At 44.5% G+C, this 21,329-nt stretch overlaps 2 protein-coding genes across 6 annotated transcripts in view; one reads left to right on the top strand and one right to left on the bottom strand.

Moving 5' to 3' along the window:
- Positions 1–21,329, bottom strand: part of Mcph1 (microcephalin 1) — a 199,832-nt gene that overhangs the window by 51,255 nt on the left and 127,248 nt on the right. The window lies entirely within an intron of this gene.
- Angpt2 (angiopoietin 2) overlaps positions 8,271–21,329 on the top strand; it is a 52,396-nt gene continuing 39,337 nt past the window's right edge. The window contains exon 1 of the mRNA XM_075986289.1: positions 8,271–8,869. Within this exon, the coding sequence (XP_075842404.1) occupies positions 8,582–8,869 (288 nt within the window). The 5' untranslated portion in view covers positions 8,271–8,581. The remainder of the gene's footprint in view (positions 8,870–21,329) is intronic.

Below are 21,329 nucleotides of genomic sequence, written 5' to 3'. Positions count from 1 at the left end.
GCATTCCTTTGCCTCTCCAGAGTGGGAGCTTGTGGCAGGCAGTTGATCTCAGACTCCACCCATTTTTCGAGACTGATAACCCAGGTTTCTGTCACAAGCAGGGCTCATCTGCTGTGGGCGGGAACTATACCATTGTATTCCATGCACACACTAGATGTGTGCCTGCATGCACTGATGTCAAGGCTCCGTCTGTGCTCTGCTATTTTCTATTATGACTGACGGCATCCCGGGTACTTCTGAGTTGCAGCTGACTTATGCCTTAAACTGCCCAGTGTTTCTATTAATGATTTCAAAGAGTTTTGTGGGTCACTTGTTAGGAGCCCAGCAGAGGGAGCAGCTGAGTATTAACAGTGGATTTGATGTTAGCATTCTGTAATGGGTACTTGCACTTTTCTTTTGGTTTAATTTTTTTATTGTAGTCAAACAAGACTTTGGAGTATAAACTAAAAGAAACGGTCATTTTGAGGCAGCGGGATTTAGGGAGAATATACATAATTTCTTTTCCTGTAATATTCTACTAGAATAGTTTTTAGGCTTTAAAAAACATTATTGCATTTTTTTTTCTTGAGGGAAACAGATGTCAGGAACTGGTACCTAATACTTAATAAATGTCCTTTCTTTGTGGTCTTTGTCCAGTTTGTTTCCTTTTATTTTCTCTTTTGTGTCAGTCTTTGACTTGTGCCCTTGCCTGGAATGGGAACATTTGGAGGGAGTGCTAGTGGGTGCCAGGATAGGGGCTTAGGCAGCCTTTGAAAGAAAAGCACAGAGCAGGACATAGGGCAGATAACCAGGAAAGCCCAGTCATTAGGAGACAACCGGATCCATGCCGGGGCAAGGACAGCATGGGGTCTGTTGTGTACCTACGCACAAGCAGCACGACTCTTTGTAACCGTGGCTATAACTTTTATGCCCAACTAATTTATCATAGTCATGATACAGTTTTTCAAAAACGACTTTTGTCCATGTAAGTCCATAACCAAATGTAAGTTCCCACAGAAAGAGTTTTCATATTAACTCAGCCAGATGGATGGGAATACCAAAGGAGGGTCATGTGCATTTTTTTAAAATAACCTTGACACAAGCTATTTATTTATGTTAACTTATAACCAAGAGAGATAATATATCTAAATGGGAATAGTCATTACGGCATTTTTATCTCTTTTAAAAAAATGTTTCTCAATAATTAAGATAAAAATTTATAAATTTAGATTAAAAGGAGATTAATCTAAATGGCATTAAGCCACTTGAAGTGAAAACTCAGCGAGTTCATTCACAGTGGTTATGAAGAGAGGCCGGACACGTTTCTTAGGAGCAGTGGGCTCCAAACTCTCAAAAGTTTGTCGAAATGGGTTAATGTAAAATTTTAGCTAATAAACTCACCTCAAAATATCAAGTACTATTCAAAGCAAAGATTTAATTCAGAGTTGAACAGCCGCCAATGACACAGAAATCATTTACAAACAATGTTTACCATTCTCCCTCCAGAGAGGAGATACGGAAATGCCAGGCTGGCACCCACTGTCTTCTCAAAGCTTGGACCCGTCTGACATTTGTTTTTTGATGGAGAGACAAAATATTCCACAAAAATATTAGAATGAAAATATTTAAAAATCAAACTGTGTTTGAGATAACTTTATACAACAGGATAATTATATAAACTGAAATCTTCCTAGAAATTCGAGGAATTTGGGGTGTAATCTTAAAAAAATATTGACTTGCATATTTCATAAGTTTTTAATAAATAAAAGCCCCCCCCCCTTTCGGAGCCCGTGGGTTCTAGAAGTGGCAGTGTGTCTGTCAGGCACGAAAGCTCTTGAACAGGATGCTCTGCTGGCTCCTGACAGTGCAAACTGTAAACAACCTGAGAATCTTACATTTCTTTAAAACAGAATGGATCCTATCTAAATGCCATTCACACACGATTTCACAGTAAACACTTGGATAAGAGAGTGAGCAAGCACACGGCACCTTTTGATATAACTGCATCGAGAGGTCACGTGATCTTCCTACAGCTCCCCCCGTCAATCACACAGCTGGGATGAAGATGGTGACTAAGGGCGACGGCCCGAGCTGCAGATCCCGTGATCCTTCGGTGCACGTGTCAGCATCCACCCGGAGATGAGAACATGCCGGCGGGGGGAGGAAATGGCTGTTTCCCAGGAAAGGAAGGGGCCTGAAAACACATCTGGCGGACGGGCCTTCCCGCCTTTGGCAGTCAGAGAATGATTTTAACAAAATATTCACTTCCTCACCTCTCACAGAGGTGAATTCCACAGTCGATGCCCGTTTCGAAGCCGGTGACTTAATTATACTCTAAATGTACTGGGCCATTGATTTTATGTCAAATGCTATGTGCATACAACAAACATACATAAGTATGCACACAAACATACACTTCCCACGAGAACAGGAAATCATGCTTCAACTGGCACCATATTTTATTTCCTAGGCCTATCACATTGTTAGCTGCGAATACAGGGCAAAGCTAAAGAGACGGATTGGAAAGGAATTACGAAGGTAAGAAAGATGAAAATGTGAGGGCAACGCGAATGCACAGCTAGCCAGAGCACTGACACACACGCTGGGTGTCCAGGGTTTCAAGTCCAAGTCTGTGCTCACACAGGGTGCCCCTCCCCTTATGGGTGAGCACAGGTTCCCATGTGGATGGTCACAGAACTGCCCCTCCTCATGATCACAAGTCTGTGCTATTCACATATACCTATACTTTCATGTGGCACCCAGGAGCTCAGTTTTGGGTTGTGACATGGATTCTGTCAGTAGGAGGAGTGTCAGTGCTATATAGGGGTGACAGCCAGCACTAAACAGCAAGTCTCAACCCTTTGCAAAGGAAGTTGGGATTTTGCTTTGTTAAAATTGGAGAAAAGATTGCTGGCTTGAGGGGCTGAGGACACAGTTCAGTGAGCAATAGTACTTGCTTTACAAGCGCGAGAACCCATGCATGCATGCACACACATGTGGACACACACACACACACACACGTACACATATACACTCCATGGCTTTAAATTCACTGTTATTACATTAATAACAGATTCTGGGCTCCAGATGGGCATGCTGGCAGCTCGGGAGTGGTGGCAGTTACTGTGCTGACATTTTTGCTGATGGCCACGTCTGCTGATGTGTTGTTTAGATCCAGGTCAACATATACTGAGTAGAAAGACGCTATGCCAAGGTATCGCTGTACAGGGACTGCTTTGAGACTGCTGAAATAGTCTCTCCCCCCACTCTGTGTGTGTGTGTTTTAGTTGTTTCCTTGATTCTCATTAGTGACTGCAGACAGTGTGGAGGGAACAGAAGAAAACTTCCCGGGGAAGTTTTATGTTCAGTGAGTGCCTAATGCTTCTCCTTGCAAATGACTTTGAGGTGTATATAGAAACATATCAACTATTTTGCCAATTTTAAAGATGCCAAGGGCAGTAGGAGAGATGGCTAAGAGGTCCCTCGGCTTTCTTCCCACTCTTGCATGCCAGGCGCCTGAGAGTCCCAAGTGTGCCATTCTGACCACAAAGACACAGTGTCCCAGCTTCACATTGTAGGGTAATTCAGCACCGAGTCTCTCATATACCAATAAGGTACTTTCTAAAAATGCAGTCCAAGTTGGCCAGATGTGCCTACACCAGTCAGCAAGCCAGGGCCGTAGGCAGCAATGACATGGAAGGAGAAGTCTGCTGTGCCTGGTAAGGGTACAGACAGGGGACTGTGAACCAGGGGACCCTATGTCTGGATAGTGCTCTGTGTATCTTTTTTTTTTTAATGCCTGGATAGGGTCTGAGTGCTCTGTGTATCTTTTTTTTTTTTTTTAAAATAACACAGGTTTTTATAAAATGCCCCTTTTTATGTGGTGAGGGCTAATGTTATTCCAGGTCAACTGAGAGGTCCCAGGTCTACCCACTTCTCTGACAAGGACAAAACTCTTAGTGACATTCTGTAAACTGGCTCACGGTGACAGTGGAAGCATGGGTGCTACTCACAAATACCCTCTGGCATGGGTCGCATGGAGCTGTCCACTTGGTGCTGATCTAAAAATGTGAAGTACCTGCCTTCTCAGAGCCAGGCATCTTCTGGATGACTCTAGGCAAGCCGGAGGCTCTGACCCCTCTGACGCTATGATGCAGACGGCGGGGATCTGTGAGATTAGAATCCTGAAGAGTTGGGGAAGTCAGAGCCTACAGGAGACCCTGCAGCAGACCCTGCAGCTTTTCCCTCAGCGGAGTAGGGTGAAATGATGTCACAGGGTGGTGCTTAAGGGTCCCTGTGACGCATCCTTCCCTACAAAGCTCAGGGTTCTTTGTGGAATAAAGTGCAGAAGGACCGTAAGATCCAAAGATGGTTGATAACATCAAGGAAGCGGTGCTTTCCAGACACAGCAGGGCTGATACGTGTATGAGAATGCAGTGAGATATTGGGATAGCATGAGGTAAGGCCTGTGCAAACAACCGTCAGCCAAAATCCCAGAGAGGGTGTAGGCATGAAATCCCACCAAGAGTTGAAAAGTTATTGGCACTTGACAGCTGCTGAGAGAGGGAGAATCAGTTACTTTTTTAGTGATGTGGCTCCTGTTATGCTGACCCATACCAAGGTAGGCCCCACTCAAGACTAGTGGTGCAACACAAACTGGACTGAATGTGGAGGAGGAGGAGGGGACAGAGGGAGAGAAAGAAGAAGAAACCATTATCGTTTCAAGTCGGGTGGGAGGGAATATGGGATGGTTATAGGTGGGTGAATATGTTCAAAGTACATTGTATGAAATTCCCAGAGAATTAATAAAATTATTGTGGTTTGGTTTGGTTTAAGTCTTTGTAGATGGCTTCCTTTCTGGAAACAGATAACTACGTCTTTCTGGTATCATTAAAAAAAAAAAGGCTTAATGAGAACCATAGAGAATCTCTCTGTCTCTGTCTCTGTCTCTCTCTCTCGGTCAAAGTTGTTTTGACTGTGTGAGGCTGTCAGAAGCCCTGGAACTGGAGTTACAGACAGATGTGAGCGCTGTGTGGTTACTGAGAATTGAACATGGATGCTCTGGAAGAGCAGCTAGTGTTCTGAACTGGAGTCGTCCCTCCAGCCCCAGAGACAGTTCTTGAGGGGATAAATGGGGCTCTGAAGTTTGAGCTGATTACGTGTAACCTGGCAGAACACACATGCAATGATGAAGACGCACAGCACCGTGCACAGCTGCTCCACAAGTGATGGGCTGAGGGTGGCTTTAGGAAACCGGTGACAACACCCCTAGTTTGCATCTTCATCTGCTTCGGCAATCCTGTCAGCGAGTGACCGAGGGAAGCCAAAGTTCTACAGAAAAGGAACACTTTGGAGAAAGGATGGAGGGGCCTGAGATGTTCAGTTGCGACCCCAAGCCATGGTGGAAATTGTCAGTCACTGGCTGGTGGCACCAGTAGCCTGGGCAGGAGAGGTCTTTTCAGTCTTTGCTCGCCTCCCTGGAGTTTGTGAGTCCTCTTAGAAGGCTGCTGCAGTCCTGACTGGGTACGCCCCTCTGAGTTCCTGTGGCCCTAGGGGCTGCCACACTGTGCCCCTCTGTGCTCTGTGATGGTGTCATTTTCCTAGCGCTTTACAACCAGCTTCAAAGTGCCAGTTCTCTTCAGGCTTTGAACCCTTTCCCTGGCATATGCCACACTGTAAGTGAAAGCCCTCTTTTCATGAGGGATGTGGACTCAATAGTGAGAGGTCCCATCCCCAAGGTATGGATTCACCGACTCCTCCTCCTAACTCATAACCTGTTTTAGCCAGCAATGGTATTTTTACAATAGCACCCATACACGTGTGTGTTTGTGTGTGCATTTAGCTTGTTTTGTTTGAGACTAGGCCTCCATGTAGCTCAGGCTGGACTGAACCCTGCAACAGTCCTCCTGCTATAGCCTCCTGGGTGCTGGGATTACAGGCATGTGCTGCCATGCCTTGCTCTGATCCCTACCATTCTTAAATGATTGAAAATATACAAAAAGACTATTTCGTGGGTGTGAAGACAATAAAAGATGTGGAGTGCTGTGCTCATGAAAAAAGTCCTGCTGCTGTCCAGCTGTTCTGACAGGCCAGGAGCTGCCCAGCGGCTGCCACGATTGCCGATACAGTCATCAAGATTGGGACAATCCATAGTGCTTGAAGTCTCTACCATCTCATTCCTCAAGAGAGCCTTGCCGATTCCACCTTTAATCATTTCCATTTCAGAGTCTATGAAAAACAGCCCCTGTCATGTTCTGGGGGGACTGGATGAGGACAGTGTCCATAGCAAAAGCACAGAGGCCGTGCGTCTCCAGGAAGTGGTGCTACCTTCTCCTACATATTTTCAGAGTGCTCTGTCTATGATCTCCTTCCCTCCATGTCCCATGATCCCCTTGGGATCAGAAGTCCTGATGTGAGTCACCCTTTGCCCAGAAGAGTGCTTCGCTTAGTACTTGGCCTGTCTCTTTGTCCATGTTTCTTTTTGTAAAACATCCTGGTTTGCCTGGAACACTATTGAATGGTTCCAACCTAAACCATATATTAAAGCCTTGAATTGTGCTTTTCCAAACAAATAAAAGATTTTCTCCAAGAGACTAAGTACGAAACTGTAAAGATACTGTTTCATGGTAAACAAATTAATTTCCACTTATTAAAAAAAAACCCGTAAGGAAAGTAGTTAGCAATCTTAAATTGTGCCTATTATATATCAACTTAATCCAGAAAATTCCACAAAGAAAGAATGGTGTCTATTTTCCAAGTAGGGAAACTGGGGCCGAGAGCATAAGTACACACAGCACTGAAGTTAAGGCCTGCCTACTCTCTTCTAGGTGTTCTGAGTAGGGATGTCGGCATTAGTGAACCAAGCATCATTTCTCAGGAATCAAACTCCCTCCCCTACTGTCTGTGCAGAGCATGAGTTCTGGCCTTTCTGGGCCACAGAGCTCTCTAGCAGTTTGTAGGGCCTGTGAGTCCTTTCTAACAACCGTGAGGTTTGAGACGTCTGCTAGAAGGACATGTCTCTGCTGATGGGAAAGTGTGGTTGGCGAATTCCTCATTTATACAAGAAAAGCTGAATTTTGGTTAGAGCTTGGTGGAAATTAAAGAGTTCATGGACCCCGTGATATCTGCCTGTGGACCTTGGGATAAGATTCCCTGTTCTGGTGGCAACTCGGGAGCCACTCTGTTAACAGCACATGCATTTAAAAAACATTTAACAAACTGATTCTGAGAATAACAAAATTCACTGTGCAGATTCCAGATTCACCTACAGCTAAAATCCCGACTCTTGCATCCTCCAGATGTCAAGCTTGCCTAATGCGGAGCTGCCTGAGCTTTCTAGAGGCCGATGCCGTCCTTGAGTCAGTTCACCAGACACTGTGGTTTGCACAGTACCGTTCTATGGAGCATTAAGTTCTGGTTATGAAGGGAAGTGAGTCTGGACCAACAGAGCCACAGAGCTGGAAGCCTTAGAAGTCAGCACAGCCCTGACTTTTATGGCCAAGGGCTTTAGTGCTTAATTAAAAGGGGAAAGTGATTTGCGGGAGCCCACTGACTGGGACTAATTTAATAATATGTTACAGAACAATGAACCCCCAGCAAACCCCCATACAGTAAAGGAAAGGGTATATGTTCCCTCTAGATATACTTCATCTAAATATCTACCATAACTTAATAGACCATTAATAGGGTCAAAGTATTATAAGTTTTGTTTGTATATTTAACTAGTTATTTTGTTTTAAGGTATAAACATGTAAGTGCTGAGAAACTGATCTTGGTAACACAATTTAAACTGGGTTAAAATTATACATGACTTGGCTAATAGTTGAAAAAAAAAATCAAATAATACCAACAGGACTAATACCCTGTTTATAAAGGCACAGTTTACAAGAGCTGGCTGGTCTTGCTCTTTATATTCTCGGTACCAAAAATAAAGTTCTGATATAGTTGTAGTTTTATTCCTACAGGGAAATTCAGAACCTTTCACTGTGCTTTAAAATTAAAGTGGTTACCTCAGTTACTCTGCGAGCTTAGCCAGCGAATGAGTGGACAGACAACAGAGCCCCGACTTCTCTCTAGGAAATAATTAGGGTGGTGCCTATGACATGCCCAGGGGCCTTGTGGCTGGTCCTTGTTCCCAGAAGGCTTCTGCAATGCACAATCCTTCGGAGCAGCAAGCACTATGCTCTGATTTTTCCTGTTGCCTGGCTAGTGACCCCCTACAGGAAGATAGTGGGTGAGCCAGGGGGCGGAGCGGCTGGCTGCACATGTCTGGCTGCTCTTATCAACTTATCATATAAGGGAAGGAAAGTGATTGATTCGGATACTGACACTGTAGACTCAGGGTAGAAACAAAGAGTCTGTGCAGACCTCTGGAGTGAGCAGAGCTGCTCCTTCCTCGGCAGGACAGTTCCCCGTGTGCCGGGGAGAAGAGGAGAGCCAGCACTGGGAGAGAAACTGCTTCAGGAACGGGAGGAGAAGGCTCTCACTGATGGACTCGTTCATGCAGCACAGCCCTGTGCTCTAGACAGCAGCCGAGGGCTCAGGACGCATACGTGCCTGCAAGTTTGCTGAGCTCACAGTTTAAAACCCAAGGAGAGAAAGAATGTGGCAGATTGTTTTCCTAACTTTTGGCTGTGATCTTGTCTTGGCCTCAGCCTACAATAACTTTCGGAAGAGCGTGGACAGCACAGGGAGAAGGCAATACCAGGTCCAGAACGGGCCCTGCAGCTACACATTCTTGCTGCCGGAGACCGACAGCTGCCGATCTTCCTCCAGCCCCTACATGTCCAACGCCGTGCAGAGGGACGCACCCCTCGACTACGACGACTCTGTACAGAGGCTGCAGGTGCTGGAGAACATTCTAGAGAACAACACACAGTGGCTGATGAAGGTAGGAAGGTGGGCTGGTTCTGCTGGGCAACAACTATCAGCCCTGTTTTTGTTTTTTAATCAGGGGCTATGAAAACAGGCTGCAAGCATCCTTGAGTGAAGGATGGTTTCTTTTGTGCTGTCCTGGAGTAAAGCAGTCACAGGGTGAAGAGCAATAAAGGGGCTCTCTGAAAAGAATGCCAGAATCTGTTCAGAAAAGTCCCCGAGCTTAGGAATCTTTATTAGCCGAGCAGAGGAAGTGTGCCTCTCTGCAGAGCCGCACGCTGCTATGTTTGAGTAGCTGGGGCTAAGTGACACCCATTACCAGGATCCTCTCAGCGGGTTGTACCCATGTGAGGGAGGCCGTGAACAAGACAGCATGGAGCCAGGAAAAACGTGACAATCATGTTAATTACGGATACTTAACGGATGGAGTCAAGTGCTTTACCAATTTCCTGAATTTCTTTACAAAAATAGATTATGACTCTTGGTAAAAGAGAGGAAATTAAAGAAAGCCAACCTCATGTCCTCCGAGTCTCAGGGCTGCGCCGTGCAGGGGTTGCCATCTGGAAACAGGGCTGTATTTCTCAAGTGTCCCGGAGATACTGCAGCCCCACTCAGTCCCAGAGACAGGCTGTGTGCTTGTCCCCACGTGGGGCTGTTATGCTCAAACCATGCTGGGCTGAGGGGGTCTGACAGTTTGTTCTCGGGGCTGCAACGATCTCTCTGTTTCATGGCCTTTTTATAGAGTGTAACCAAAATAAGACATTGAAAGGTCTGTTTTGCTTTCACAAATGATTGTTTTCTACAAAACCTCAAATGACCCTGGAGTTTTCTTTATGTGAACCATATGTATTCCACAGGAAGTTTAAACAAAGCATGTAGATAGTAGATGAATCGTTAAACGCTATGACAATGACATCATATGCTTACAAGGTAATTATTTAAAGTCATATAAATCTTTTAAAAGTTGGTGGACTTCAGTCAATACTTCTTCCCAGAAAAGCACAATTTATTTTTCTCAGACTTCTCCATAAACTCTCGCTTTGACACCTCTCCTTAATCTGAGGATAGAGCTGTGGTCCCAGTCTGTGTTTTTCATGTATACCTCAACTTTCTGAAGTGGACAAGCTTTTGCTGGAAGCAGAATCTAAATGAATGAGTGTTGCCAGCCCTAGCTTTGTGGAGGTAGGGGAGTCGTTCAAATCAAAGAACAGAAAACAAAAACTGCCCAGGCAACAGGCAACACAATGAAAAATCCCCTCGGTGTCACTATTGTTTTCCTGGGCGACTTCTTCAGCTTCTGTACTTCCCAAAAGTCAGACACCTGAACACTGACCTTTACTGTGTGCGATGATGCATGTTCCGATGTCTGGGGTAGCGAGGGGCCACAGATATCTGCTTATCTTTTTGGCTTTCTTTGGGAACTCTCACGCTCACTTTCAGGGACCGTCCACATCTGCTGTGGTACCAGGGATATTGGCAAGCGGAGCTCCACAGAGGGAGGAAGGCACATCCTTCTAGTAAACACTCTAATCTGACGACTACCAAGTCCTCTGCTAAGATAAACAGTCACCGAATGGGGGGAAAAGCGTTTTGCCAAGGGCGACACAGCTCAAGGCTCAGCAGAGCCCCAGCTATGTACGCTTGGGTTTGTGCTTCACACACAGGAAAACCACCCCCCGTTGTGGGGCTTTGCAAAGCTGAGAGAACAGGAGGAGGAACGCCAAGTGAAGTGGCCACAATCTCCTCCTTCCTGGGGTCTATTAGCAAATATTTGAACAGTAGCATGGTGGCATCTCAAAAGCTCTTCTTTTATGGTTTAGCTAACTGTCACAGAGGGACTGCCACAGGCTTATCTGCTCATCAGTAGGCACCTGTTCTGTCAGCACCTGTTCCTGCTCTGAGCAGTGCACCTGAGAAAGGCAATTTGCCAGCTCCTTCACTAGGTTTATGGGCTCCAGCCCTGGAAACAAAAACCAAAGTAAACATGAAACCCACTCGGAATGATTAAACCCACTCCCTGCTTGTTTTTTTTCTCCTCCGTGTTTTGGCACCTGCAATAATAAACACCGCTTTTCTCTGAGGGAAGAAAATAACGTCTAATGGAACCACAGATAAGCCTGACAACTGAAAAAGCAACAACATGACCAACACCTATTTATAGATTATCACAGAAAGAAAAGGCATAATTTGGTTTCATTGTTTTACGTGTTTTCTCTTGAGCTGTTTTTAAGAAGGTTTCCTTATTTCCTTGCCCTCCCTGATCTACACACAAAATTCACCAGCTTTTTCGGAGTTTCAAAACCTTGTTCGGAAGGAAAATAATGGCACAGTTTTGGTGAGTTTGGCAGGTGAATAGTATTTCAATTTCTGAGCACTAAGCACAGCCCAAGGAGTTCAAGCTAAGAAAGCTCCAGGAACACCATCAAAAGAGCCCTTGCTGCCTCTTTAATCTGTCATGCAAAGGAAGTGTCAGCCTTCTGAATGAATGTGGGGGGAGCACAGGAGCGGAACAATACAGGGGAAGGCTCACTCTCTATGGTGTGGTTAAGCAGGATAAGATAAACTCTTGATTGCCAGACCCCTTCCTACCAGGTGATCAACCAGTAGGACAGACCTCTGTCCGTGATTTCAAACACATTTTATACAGACTCTCGGCTTACCGCCGCACATTGTACTTCGGTAGGTCAACACATTTTTTTTTTCCCAACAAGAGGAAATATGGAAAGGAAATAAACAACTATTTCACGCTACTGAAAGCCGTATATTTTATAAACAGCTATGAACCCTGCAGCCACTTTAAGACAGAACGACTTGAAAAACACAGCTAACGCTTATTAGCTTGATGTAAACATTTCCTCTGCCACCGGCCTCCCAGTGCTGGTTTTTAAACAACGCGATACAATCCAGGAAAGGCAATCCTTTTCTTTCTTTTAAAGCGACAATAAGATATTCTCTAAGAAAGGTCTGGAAACTGCAATTCATCAGTCCAATGTAGGGGGACCAAGGAAGTTACGTTCCTAGAAACGTAATTGTTGCTGTTGGGAAAACAAATGACAAGGGGTTTGCAGAGGAGCTCAGAACCTCAGGAGCTTCGTGTGTGTGTGTGTGTGTGTGTGTGTGTGTGTGTGTGTGTGTGTGTGTGTGTGTGTGTGAGAGAGAGAGAGAGAGAGAGAGAGAGAGAGAGAGAGAGAGAGAGAGAGAGAGAGAAAGCATAGCACTCTTTATCTGTATATTAAAGAACACAGAACCTGGTTCATTATGGGAAAGATGCCTTCCCGTCTTCTGTGACACGGTCAACGTGCTGCCCAGCAGCCTGGAGGTGAGCCGCTGTATCCCCAGGAATTACATGCTCAATTTGGAAATATGCATATGATTAGGAACATTTTTTTGTTTCATTTAGAGAAGCTGATTGAGCCACCTACTTAAGATCTCAGGGAAACAACTGATAGGGTTACGGTCATTATAGTTGGCGTCATCACTTAGGGGCATGGGCTGAGAGGGTGGTGTGTTTGAAGAGTGCAGGTACAGTGTAACTTCTCACTATAGCAGTGTGCTGTCACAGCAAGCATGTACCTGGCACAGAACATGCCAACTCTTCATGGTGCATAAGGATGATACATGTTTGCTATACATGCATATGGAATTTATTTACTGTAGTCAGGTGGGCTCTACCTGTCAAACAAGGTCACTGGACATGCTGGATTAACTAAGTATCACCCTATGGAGCTGATTAGCCTGAAGGGCTTTGAGCTAAGGCATGACTTCCTTCATGCCTCACTTCCTGTTGAGACAGGAGACAATACATTCAGTTTCAATGCTGATATTGGAAAGCCCGTTTGACCTGAATTAAAATGGTCTATACAGCTAATAGATACGTTGTAATTAAGAAGTTCACCTGCAAGCTAGTCATTCTATCTGAAAGCTGACAAGGATACTGAGGCCCATGGTGCTTATTTTGTTCAATGCATAAAATAACTGATCAAGGCTGGAGAGAGGCTCAGTTGCTGACCTATTTGCCACACAAACACGACAGTCCCTGAACCCACGTGAAAACTAGGCATGGCGTAATACATCCAGGACTCCAGGATCTGGAGGGCAGTGCAGACACTGGCGTCATGCATCCGGGACTCCAGCATGTGCTGGGCAGTGCAAAGCCAGATGACGCCCTGGAGTTCTCTAGTTTAGCTGAATTGGTGAGATCCAGGTTCAGTGAGACTTTGAGTCATAAGAGACTAAGAAAGACATTTGACATTTGTCCCTGGCTTCCATTTGTCTACACAAACTTCTACCACATGCACACACTCCTAAATTTTCTAAATTTGTATTTAAAAAGACAAGTTAAAACCAATCCTATCACCATATAGACAATTTAAAAAAATAAAAAATATTAAGAAAGATATAGGCAAAGTTAAAGTCAAAAGTGCATGCCTTTAATCCCAGTACTTGGGAGGCAGTGGTAGGTAGATCTCTGAGTTCTAGGCCAGCCTGGTCTATGTACTGAGTTCTAGGATAGCCAGGACTACATAGTGAGACCCTGTTTAACAACAACAACAACAAAGACAAAAACCAAAAAAGGAAAGTCAGACTGTGAAAATGAGAGCAGGGGAAAGTAGGCTTCCTCAGAGGCAGGCAGATGCCTGTGAGTTCAAGGCCAGCATGGTCTACAAGACCTAGTTCCAGGACAGGCTCCAAAGCTACAGGGAAACCCTGTCTCGAAAAACCAAACAACAACAACAACAACAACAACAAAAAACACGTACCTTTCCTTACCAAATGACTGGTATTATACCCTGGCCAGAATATTTCTTGGCTTACCAGGTGACAAGAAAACAGGCTGAAAAAAAATTGGGGGAAAATAACAAAAATGAGGTGTGAGGTAAAGAAACATCTGAGTTAAAGCCCAGTGTGTATGGTAGCAAGGAGTAGGAGAAGGAGGACCACCTGTGATGGAGTCAAGGAGTAGGACAAGAAGGATCACCCGTGATGGAGTCAAGGAGTAGGGGAAGGAGGATCACCCATGATGGAGTGAAGGAGTAGGAGAAGGAGGACCACCCATGATGGAATCAAGGAGCAGGGGAAGGAGGACCACCCGTGATGGAGTCAAGGAGTAGGACAAGAAGGATCACCCGTGATGGAGTCAAGGAGTAGGGGAAGGAGGACCACCCGTGATGGAGTCAAGGAGTAGGACAAGAAGGATCACCCGTGATGGAGTCAAGGAGCAGGGGAAGGAGGACCACCCATGATGGAATCAAGGAGCAGGGGAAGGAGGACCACCCGTGATGGAGTCAAGGAGTAGGACAAGAAGGATTACCCATGATGGAGTCAAGGAGTAGGGGAAGGAGGACCACCCATGATGGAGTGAAGGAGTAGGACAAGAAGGATCACCCGTGATGGAGTCAAGGAGTAGGGGAAGGAGGACCACCCATGATGGAGTCAAGGAGTAGGGGAAGGAGGACCACCCATGATGGAGTCAAGGAGTAGGGGAAGGAGGACCACCTGAGATGGAGTCAAGGCAAGAGAGGACTGAGGTGGATTGAGCACCTGGATTAAAGCCCAGTGTGCATAGGGACATGAGACAGGAAAGGCGAGAGGGAGTGGAGGGGCTGACAGCTATGAGAGGGACAGATGGAGGTACTTTGTATCTTTCCATAACTGCCCATGAAATGAGCAGAGAATGGGCTAGCCTGGGGACTTCCTGAGCTGCCATCGAGGCCAAATATGCAATGGGTCATGAGCAGACTATTACTAAATCATAGATCAAACTTTGAAATTTTTCTAATACTTTATGATAATGACAAAGTGCCCTCTGCCTTCGTGACAGTGTGTGTGTGTGTATGTGTGTGTGTGTGTGTGTGTGTGTGTGTGTATACACTTGAGTGCACTTGTGTGACTATCTGTTCTGTAGGACTGACAATTCAAAATCAGGCTTTGTTAAGCAAGCACAAAGACTTGCTCTAGTTAAACAGGACTGAGCTAAACATTGCCAGTTTTCGCCTGTCTTCTCCTGACGTGAAGGAACCTCTTACATAGAGCGGTGGCCCCCAACCTTCCTAATACTGAGGCCCTTTCATATAGTTTCTCATGTTGCATTGACCCCCAATCACGAAATTATTTTCGTTGCTATTTCATAACTGTGATTTTGTTACTGCTATGAACGATAATACAAATATCTCCGATTTCCAATGGTCTTAGGCAGACCCTGAGAAAGGGTCATTTGATCTCCGAAGGGGTCATGACCCCCAGGTTGAGAACCACTGCTCTAGTGTCTTTTCTTTTTTTTTTTTTTTCAGGTTTAACTTCAGCAATTTTTAATATCATTGATTATATACAACTTATTCTCGCAGTGCAAATGTCACGTTTTAACTCCTGTTTTTACAACATACTTTAATTCTTTCTTCCCCCCTCATCTGCCTAGTTCCATTTGGGAGCAATCCTTTGCCTTTAGGATAAATTTCATTTAAAAAACAACATCCTTTCACATGTGAAGGTATTTTTTTCCCCATTATTCCTACCCCCCACCTTTTTTCTCCAGACCGGGTTTCTTAGCCTTGGCTACAGTGGAACTCGCTCTGTAGCCCAGGCTGGCTTTGAACTCTGATCTGCCTGCCTCTTCCTCAGGAGTTAAACCTGATTAAAGGAGTGAGATAATACAACCTGCTCTACTAAGCTTTACTTAATGAAAAAAAATCTGTTTAATATCTACAACTTTCAGATGTTTCTTATTTGATGGATTCTTTTCGCTTTGCTTTACAAAATTTAGAGAACAGCTCGTTCTTGATTATAAAGACTACTTCAAATGAAAACATGGACCCTATATTTTAAATATCTAACAGTTATAAATTCAGGCAAAGCATATTGGAGACCTTTCTGTTTTGTTTTGAAACAAAATTTAACATAATTGTTTGTCGATGATTTCAACCTTACTGTAACAGTCTTGTAGAAATCGCCAATGTTAAGAGTATTGACTTCTTCCACAAGGCAAACAGAAGGTAGGGTTGTCTTTTCTATGATATAAAAAAAATCCACCCAGCTCCAACCAGGCTTTTATCTCAGAAGCAGTAGCAGTAACAGGAAGTATAGGAAGACATGCTTGATACAAGCTCACTTTAAAGTTCCCTATAACCCTACCCAGGCATGGGGTGTGCAATCTCCCACAAACTTGGAAACTAGCTTATATGTGGGTTGGAGAGCACCATGCTCTGTGTGGGTCAGAGGTCAAGAGGGGCTCACGGAGAGGAAGAGTGTATAGCCCTCCCTCTTCTGACTGCAGGGGAACCTGCCTCAGCTGGCGAGATGCCAGGCAGGGCAGAGAGGGACATATAATATGGATTTGGACAGAGGTGCCATGGTTTTTCTACACTTGCTGACGTGAGCGAGTGAATACCATCATCAATCTGGAGGTATTTCTTGTTCAGGGTCGGAGCCACTCAGGGTCATTTGTTTGTTCAAAAAATATTGACTGAGGGGTCCAAGTATCCAGAAAGTGTTCGCTCTGTGTGCTAGGGTAAGTGGAGGGGGAGAAGACTGCTTGGGAATGTGGCCTGGAGGGACCTGTGAAGTCAGACCTGTGCCACTCAGAGGGATGAACAGACATCTGGAGAAAGGAGCCTCAGGGCAGGGACCAGGGGTGTTGACGATGTGTGAGGGCAATGTAAATTGGTCACTGAAAAGAAACTTATTATAAAATGAAAATCACAACTATTTCTGAATGGACATGTTTCATGTTTGGAAATGGCCAATGCACAGTACCTCTCAAGTTCAAAGCCAAGCTTGGGCTATCTGAAACATAGCTTCCAAAAACGCCATTCAACACATCAATGTCAAATAAATGTCTAGAGACAAATATTTTAAAGTAAGTAGAATGAAGGATAACATTTATATACAGCCAGACTCGCCAATAATTTAACTTCTAGTTAGAGATGAAAGGGAAGTGACCTGAAAGGGTCAGCAACCTGGCCCACATCCAGAGTCAGTAACATATGCACATCTCCTACTCAGCTGACCCAGCGGAGTGGACAATGCTCTCATCGGGCAGGCAGGTGGACAGATTGGACAATGCTCTCATCGGGCAGGCAGGTGGACAGAGTGGACAATGCTCTCATCGGGCAGGCAGGTGGACAGAGTGGACAATGCTCTCATCGGGCAGGCAGGTGGACAGAGTGGACAATGCTCTCATCGGGCAGGCAGGTGGGACTTCCCTTTCCAAGCAAGGACGGTGGCGGAACTACTAAAAGGGGGAGAAGGCATCGGGTCATACTTTCTACACTTAGCAGTGGCAGGAAATTCTACTTTGTCCAGGCTGTAAAAGCAAGGACTATGTCTGATAACCCAGAGAAAGTGCGTGTGCAAAGCCGTGGGAATTACACGCAGATCCAGGCCCTTTCTACAAGTGCACGGAAGACAAAATCCTGGATTCCACAGTACACGCTGTGAATGACCCACAATTATGTTTCAGGAAGCATCATTTATCCTTCTCCTACCTGGACTCTCTCCCAGCTAGCATCCTTAGCATGGCCAGGACTAAAGATGGCTGGACACCAGCAATGCCTGCATATTTAAGATGGGATACAACCAAGTGATGAAAATAAGATAAAAACAGTTAAAACATGGGTAATGTTGTAAGATAAAAGTTTTACCAGTTTAATGGGATAAAAGTGACTGTTTCATGCATAGTTTGAAAAAAAGGAATAGGCCTTGCCTCCTCCACTTAAACTCTAGGTCTGGTATATGCAGGCTGATGTCTTTAAATGGTTATTTTAATTAGATCTTTCCCTATGAAATTACCTAACTTTCACATCCTAATGCAAGCCTGTACCAGATGGCAAAAGATGTGAACCTACAAAACTCTGAGAAGTGGACCCAATGATTCCCTCAGGACCACTCCTCCAAAATTAAGAATTATTATCTTTGCAATCCAAGGAGACTCAAGTACAGGGTGCTCCCAATGTCCTGTCCCCACCAGGTTTCTCAGAAGGCAATTTTCCTGCCTCAGATTCTAGCTCAGTTCTTCTTTTGGACAACATTGCATATCTGTAAATAAACCTTGGAATCAATTTGACAATGCAAGGAAATATTAAACTAATATTCAATGTTTTTTAAGAAATGCAACCAAAAACTAAATTTAAAATATAATCATTAATCTAAAAATATAGTTTTTATGGAAATATATTTTGTCTTTTATAGAAAATAGAGAATTCTTAAAAAAAAAGAAAATGGAGACTTCTTAAGTGATGAGATACTAAGGATACTAAGATACAGGTCTTGGAAATGTATTGTTTTATCACGCTAACCAAGTCTCACAGAGAAAGAGGAATGTCTGTATGTTGACTATTTGTCCCTGGCTTTGAGAGGAGGACATTTGTAAGGCATTAGAGGAAGCAAACATCCTGGCTTCCCCATCCATTTTGTCACATTCCATCAAGAACAACTGGGCATGTGTGGATACCTCTTCCGTTCACCAACGTGCTTGTTTGATGTGAGTGGCTCAGTTTTACCGGATGGCTTGGTCTGGTCATCAGTCTGGCTATGAGGCCCACAATTCATATTGCACCGTCTGAGGAGAATTTCTGAGCCTTCCAGCACACATGTCTGCCCCTTTACTATGACTATTCTTGCAAGCTCCTAAGAGGAAGGCTAAGCCTTGCTTTAGACTCACGTCTGGTTAGTTTTATTGTTGGTTGGTTGGTTTGGTATTGGGAATTAGACCCAGAGCTTTGGGCATGCCAGGCAGAGCCTCTCTCTCTACATCCGAGCCACGTCCCCAACCCTGGGCTCACCTCTTTATGCTATTGATGCACAATATCCCACTGAACTCGCCACAAACTGAAGATTTCTATTTTGGCAGCCTACAGAGTATCTTGGGAGTAATGCTCAACAACAAAAAGGGGGAAACATGTCATGAAATTGTCTGCTCATGGATTTACAGCAAGGAGCCACCCTTTTCAGCATCACGTGCTGGGCTGTATGACATTTGAAAGGCCTTTAGTATAAAGTCCAACTTTCTGTTCCAAGATGTACTGGAGAGGGAGCTGGGAAGCTGCCACCCACTCTGGCTGAGGGGCCTCTGGGCTGTCAAGACCACCAACCAGAAGAAAAAGATTTGAAAACATTAAGATTGTTTCAGACAATTTGTTTCTGGCCAGAGCCAGCCTCAGGAATTTTGCCAAACTCAAGGAATGGGAGGTAAGGGGGTGGGTGGGAAAACAGCACTTTGATGTTCGTCCAGGGTATGGAATAGAGGCATTCTACGAGACAGAGAGGTGTCTAGGTGTGTGTATATAAAGTTTATGCATTGTGCCCATGTTATTCTATGATTTGCTTGGGGGTTACTTCCTTGGGTTGTCTGAGTTTGCACATTTACTTAACCACAAAACAAACCATTAGAAGACTGTGACACTAGCGGGCTAAGTTCACTGGTTTAACCTGAAGGTGTAAAGTCAGATATTTTCACTGGCCCTCTGTTGGTGTGTGTGTGTGTGCGCACGCGCGTGCTTGGCAGTTCCAGGATCACAGTTGAGAGAACAGAGATGGAAGCAGAGATTCCCCAGCTATGGTGTACACAGCCTCCCTCATTATCAATATCCCACACTGGACGGGAAGAGCGGCTAAAGTGGTCAACCAGTGCTGGCATGTTTATCCGTGGTGGAATCCTGAGTTCACCCTGTGGTTTTATCGTGACATTTCTGTGTTGTTCTGGCATTTCATACAAAATGCCTCCAATGCCCCTAAAATACTCAGTGCCTTAACTACCCTTCCCCTCAGGAGTCCCCCACAGTCCCAGTCTCTCCCGCCTCCTCAGGTGTCCCTTCAGAATATCATGGACCTAGAGTCACACACAAAGTCCTTCAGAGTAGCATAGCTTCTTTTGCTTACTCAGTGGTATTTCAAGAGCAGGATTATCTGCTCAGTATCTGCTTAGTCACCCCTTGCTTCTCTCAGCTAAGTGCGCTGGCTAAAACCAAGACTGGACCTTCAAGAATGCGATAGGCTTTCTTATGTTAACAGTGGTGAGAGCTCACAGAACAGTCACGTGTTCCCAACAAGAGAGTGGGAGCAGGGGAAAAGGTCAGAGGCTGTACACGCAACAAACTGCCACTGTTAGGAATTTACTAACGATATCAGATCAGAGCCACACTTAACAAGATCTGTATAAGAACTTACATGATTTAAAGGTTTTGGTTCTGTCCAACTTCTACGCTGTCTAAGGTAGGACCAGAGGGTGAATCTCTGTCCTTACATACCCATGTACCTTTCAACACTGAACAGGACCATGAGCATATGTGTGCAATGACTTCTTTCTGCCTATCACCTGATGAAGGGCCTCTTTGGAGATGGGTTTGCTGACAATTGCCTACTACCTGACATTTTCCTCCCACCTGCCGTTTCCTTCTTGGCTCCTGTTGCACTCACAGATCCCAAAGCCCATTACAATGGCTACTTCTTTTTAAATGCATTTTTTTTTTTATCACTTCAGGCTTTGGAAGTTTGTCTGCAAGCAGGAGGGGGTGTCTCAGTATGCTTTGTTGTTCAACAAAGTCAGAACCAAATCAGTGTTAACCACCTTCCAGACAGGGGTCTGTGGCTCACGGGTCAACCTGCTTGTCTGACTGGACAAGACACAAAATTACTCATAGGTAGTGCTCCCTCTGATTTCGCTCTGGGCTTCTGAAGGCATTTTCCTGCTATTAAACTTGTAGAGTCAACAGATGATATCAATCTTTGGGGTATCTACTAGATAATGATAAACATTAGTCTGAAGATAGCTGGAGTCTTGAGTTTTATTAGACTATCTAGTCTTTGGAATCTTGAGCACTTATTAGATACAGATGGAGTTTTAAAATTCCCTGAACAAACTGGGCTCTTTAACGGGAAAGTCTGATGCAAAAATGTTGCTACAGAAACTACATTTTGCTGAGTGACATAAAACCATCAAATTCCAACCACAAGCTAATTATCTGTTTAACATTTGTGGTATGTTTATGAAATTCCTTATTATTTTTAACTACGAAGGAACAGATTCAATTTTCCTTTTAAAAACCTTACTTGACCTTAATAAAGGGTTAACAAGAATTTCTGACAAGTATAATTTTAACTACATTGGACAGTGAAATGTTCTCCAAAGTGATGATAGTTGGGACAAAAACATATTAGTTAAAAATGAGGACTAATCAGAACTATTCCCTGAGGTAATAGCTGTTCATCCTATAATGTGTAGCCAACTTTAGGCCATACTAAATATGGTTCCCTCTGGATGGGTGATGATGACAAATCTCTACCTGCTTCTCCTTTGAACTGCACAGCTTTAAATATGTCATGTGAAACCACAGATCTCTATGTCTTGTTCATTTATTTATTTATTTGAGACAATGTTTCTCTGCAGTTTTGAAGCCTGTCCTGGAACTAGCTCTTTAGACCAGGCTGGCCTCGAACTCACAGGGATCCACCTGCCTCTGCCTCCCGAGTGCTGGAATTAAAGG

The sequence above is a fragment of the Microtus pennsylvanicus genome, chromosome 9, assembly GCF_037038515.1.
Source record: "Microtus pennsylvanicus isolate mMicPen1 chromosome 9, mMicPen1.hap1, whole genome shotgun sequence".
Taxonomy (NCBI): domain Eukaryota; kingdom Metazoa; phylum Chordata; class Mammalia; order Rodentia; family Cricetidae; genus Microtus; species Microtus pennsylvanicus.
The sequence above is the reverse complement of the archived record's forward strand: the minus strand, read 5'-3'. Positions and strand labels throughout refer to the sequence as shown.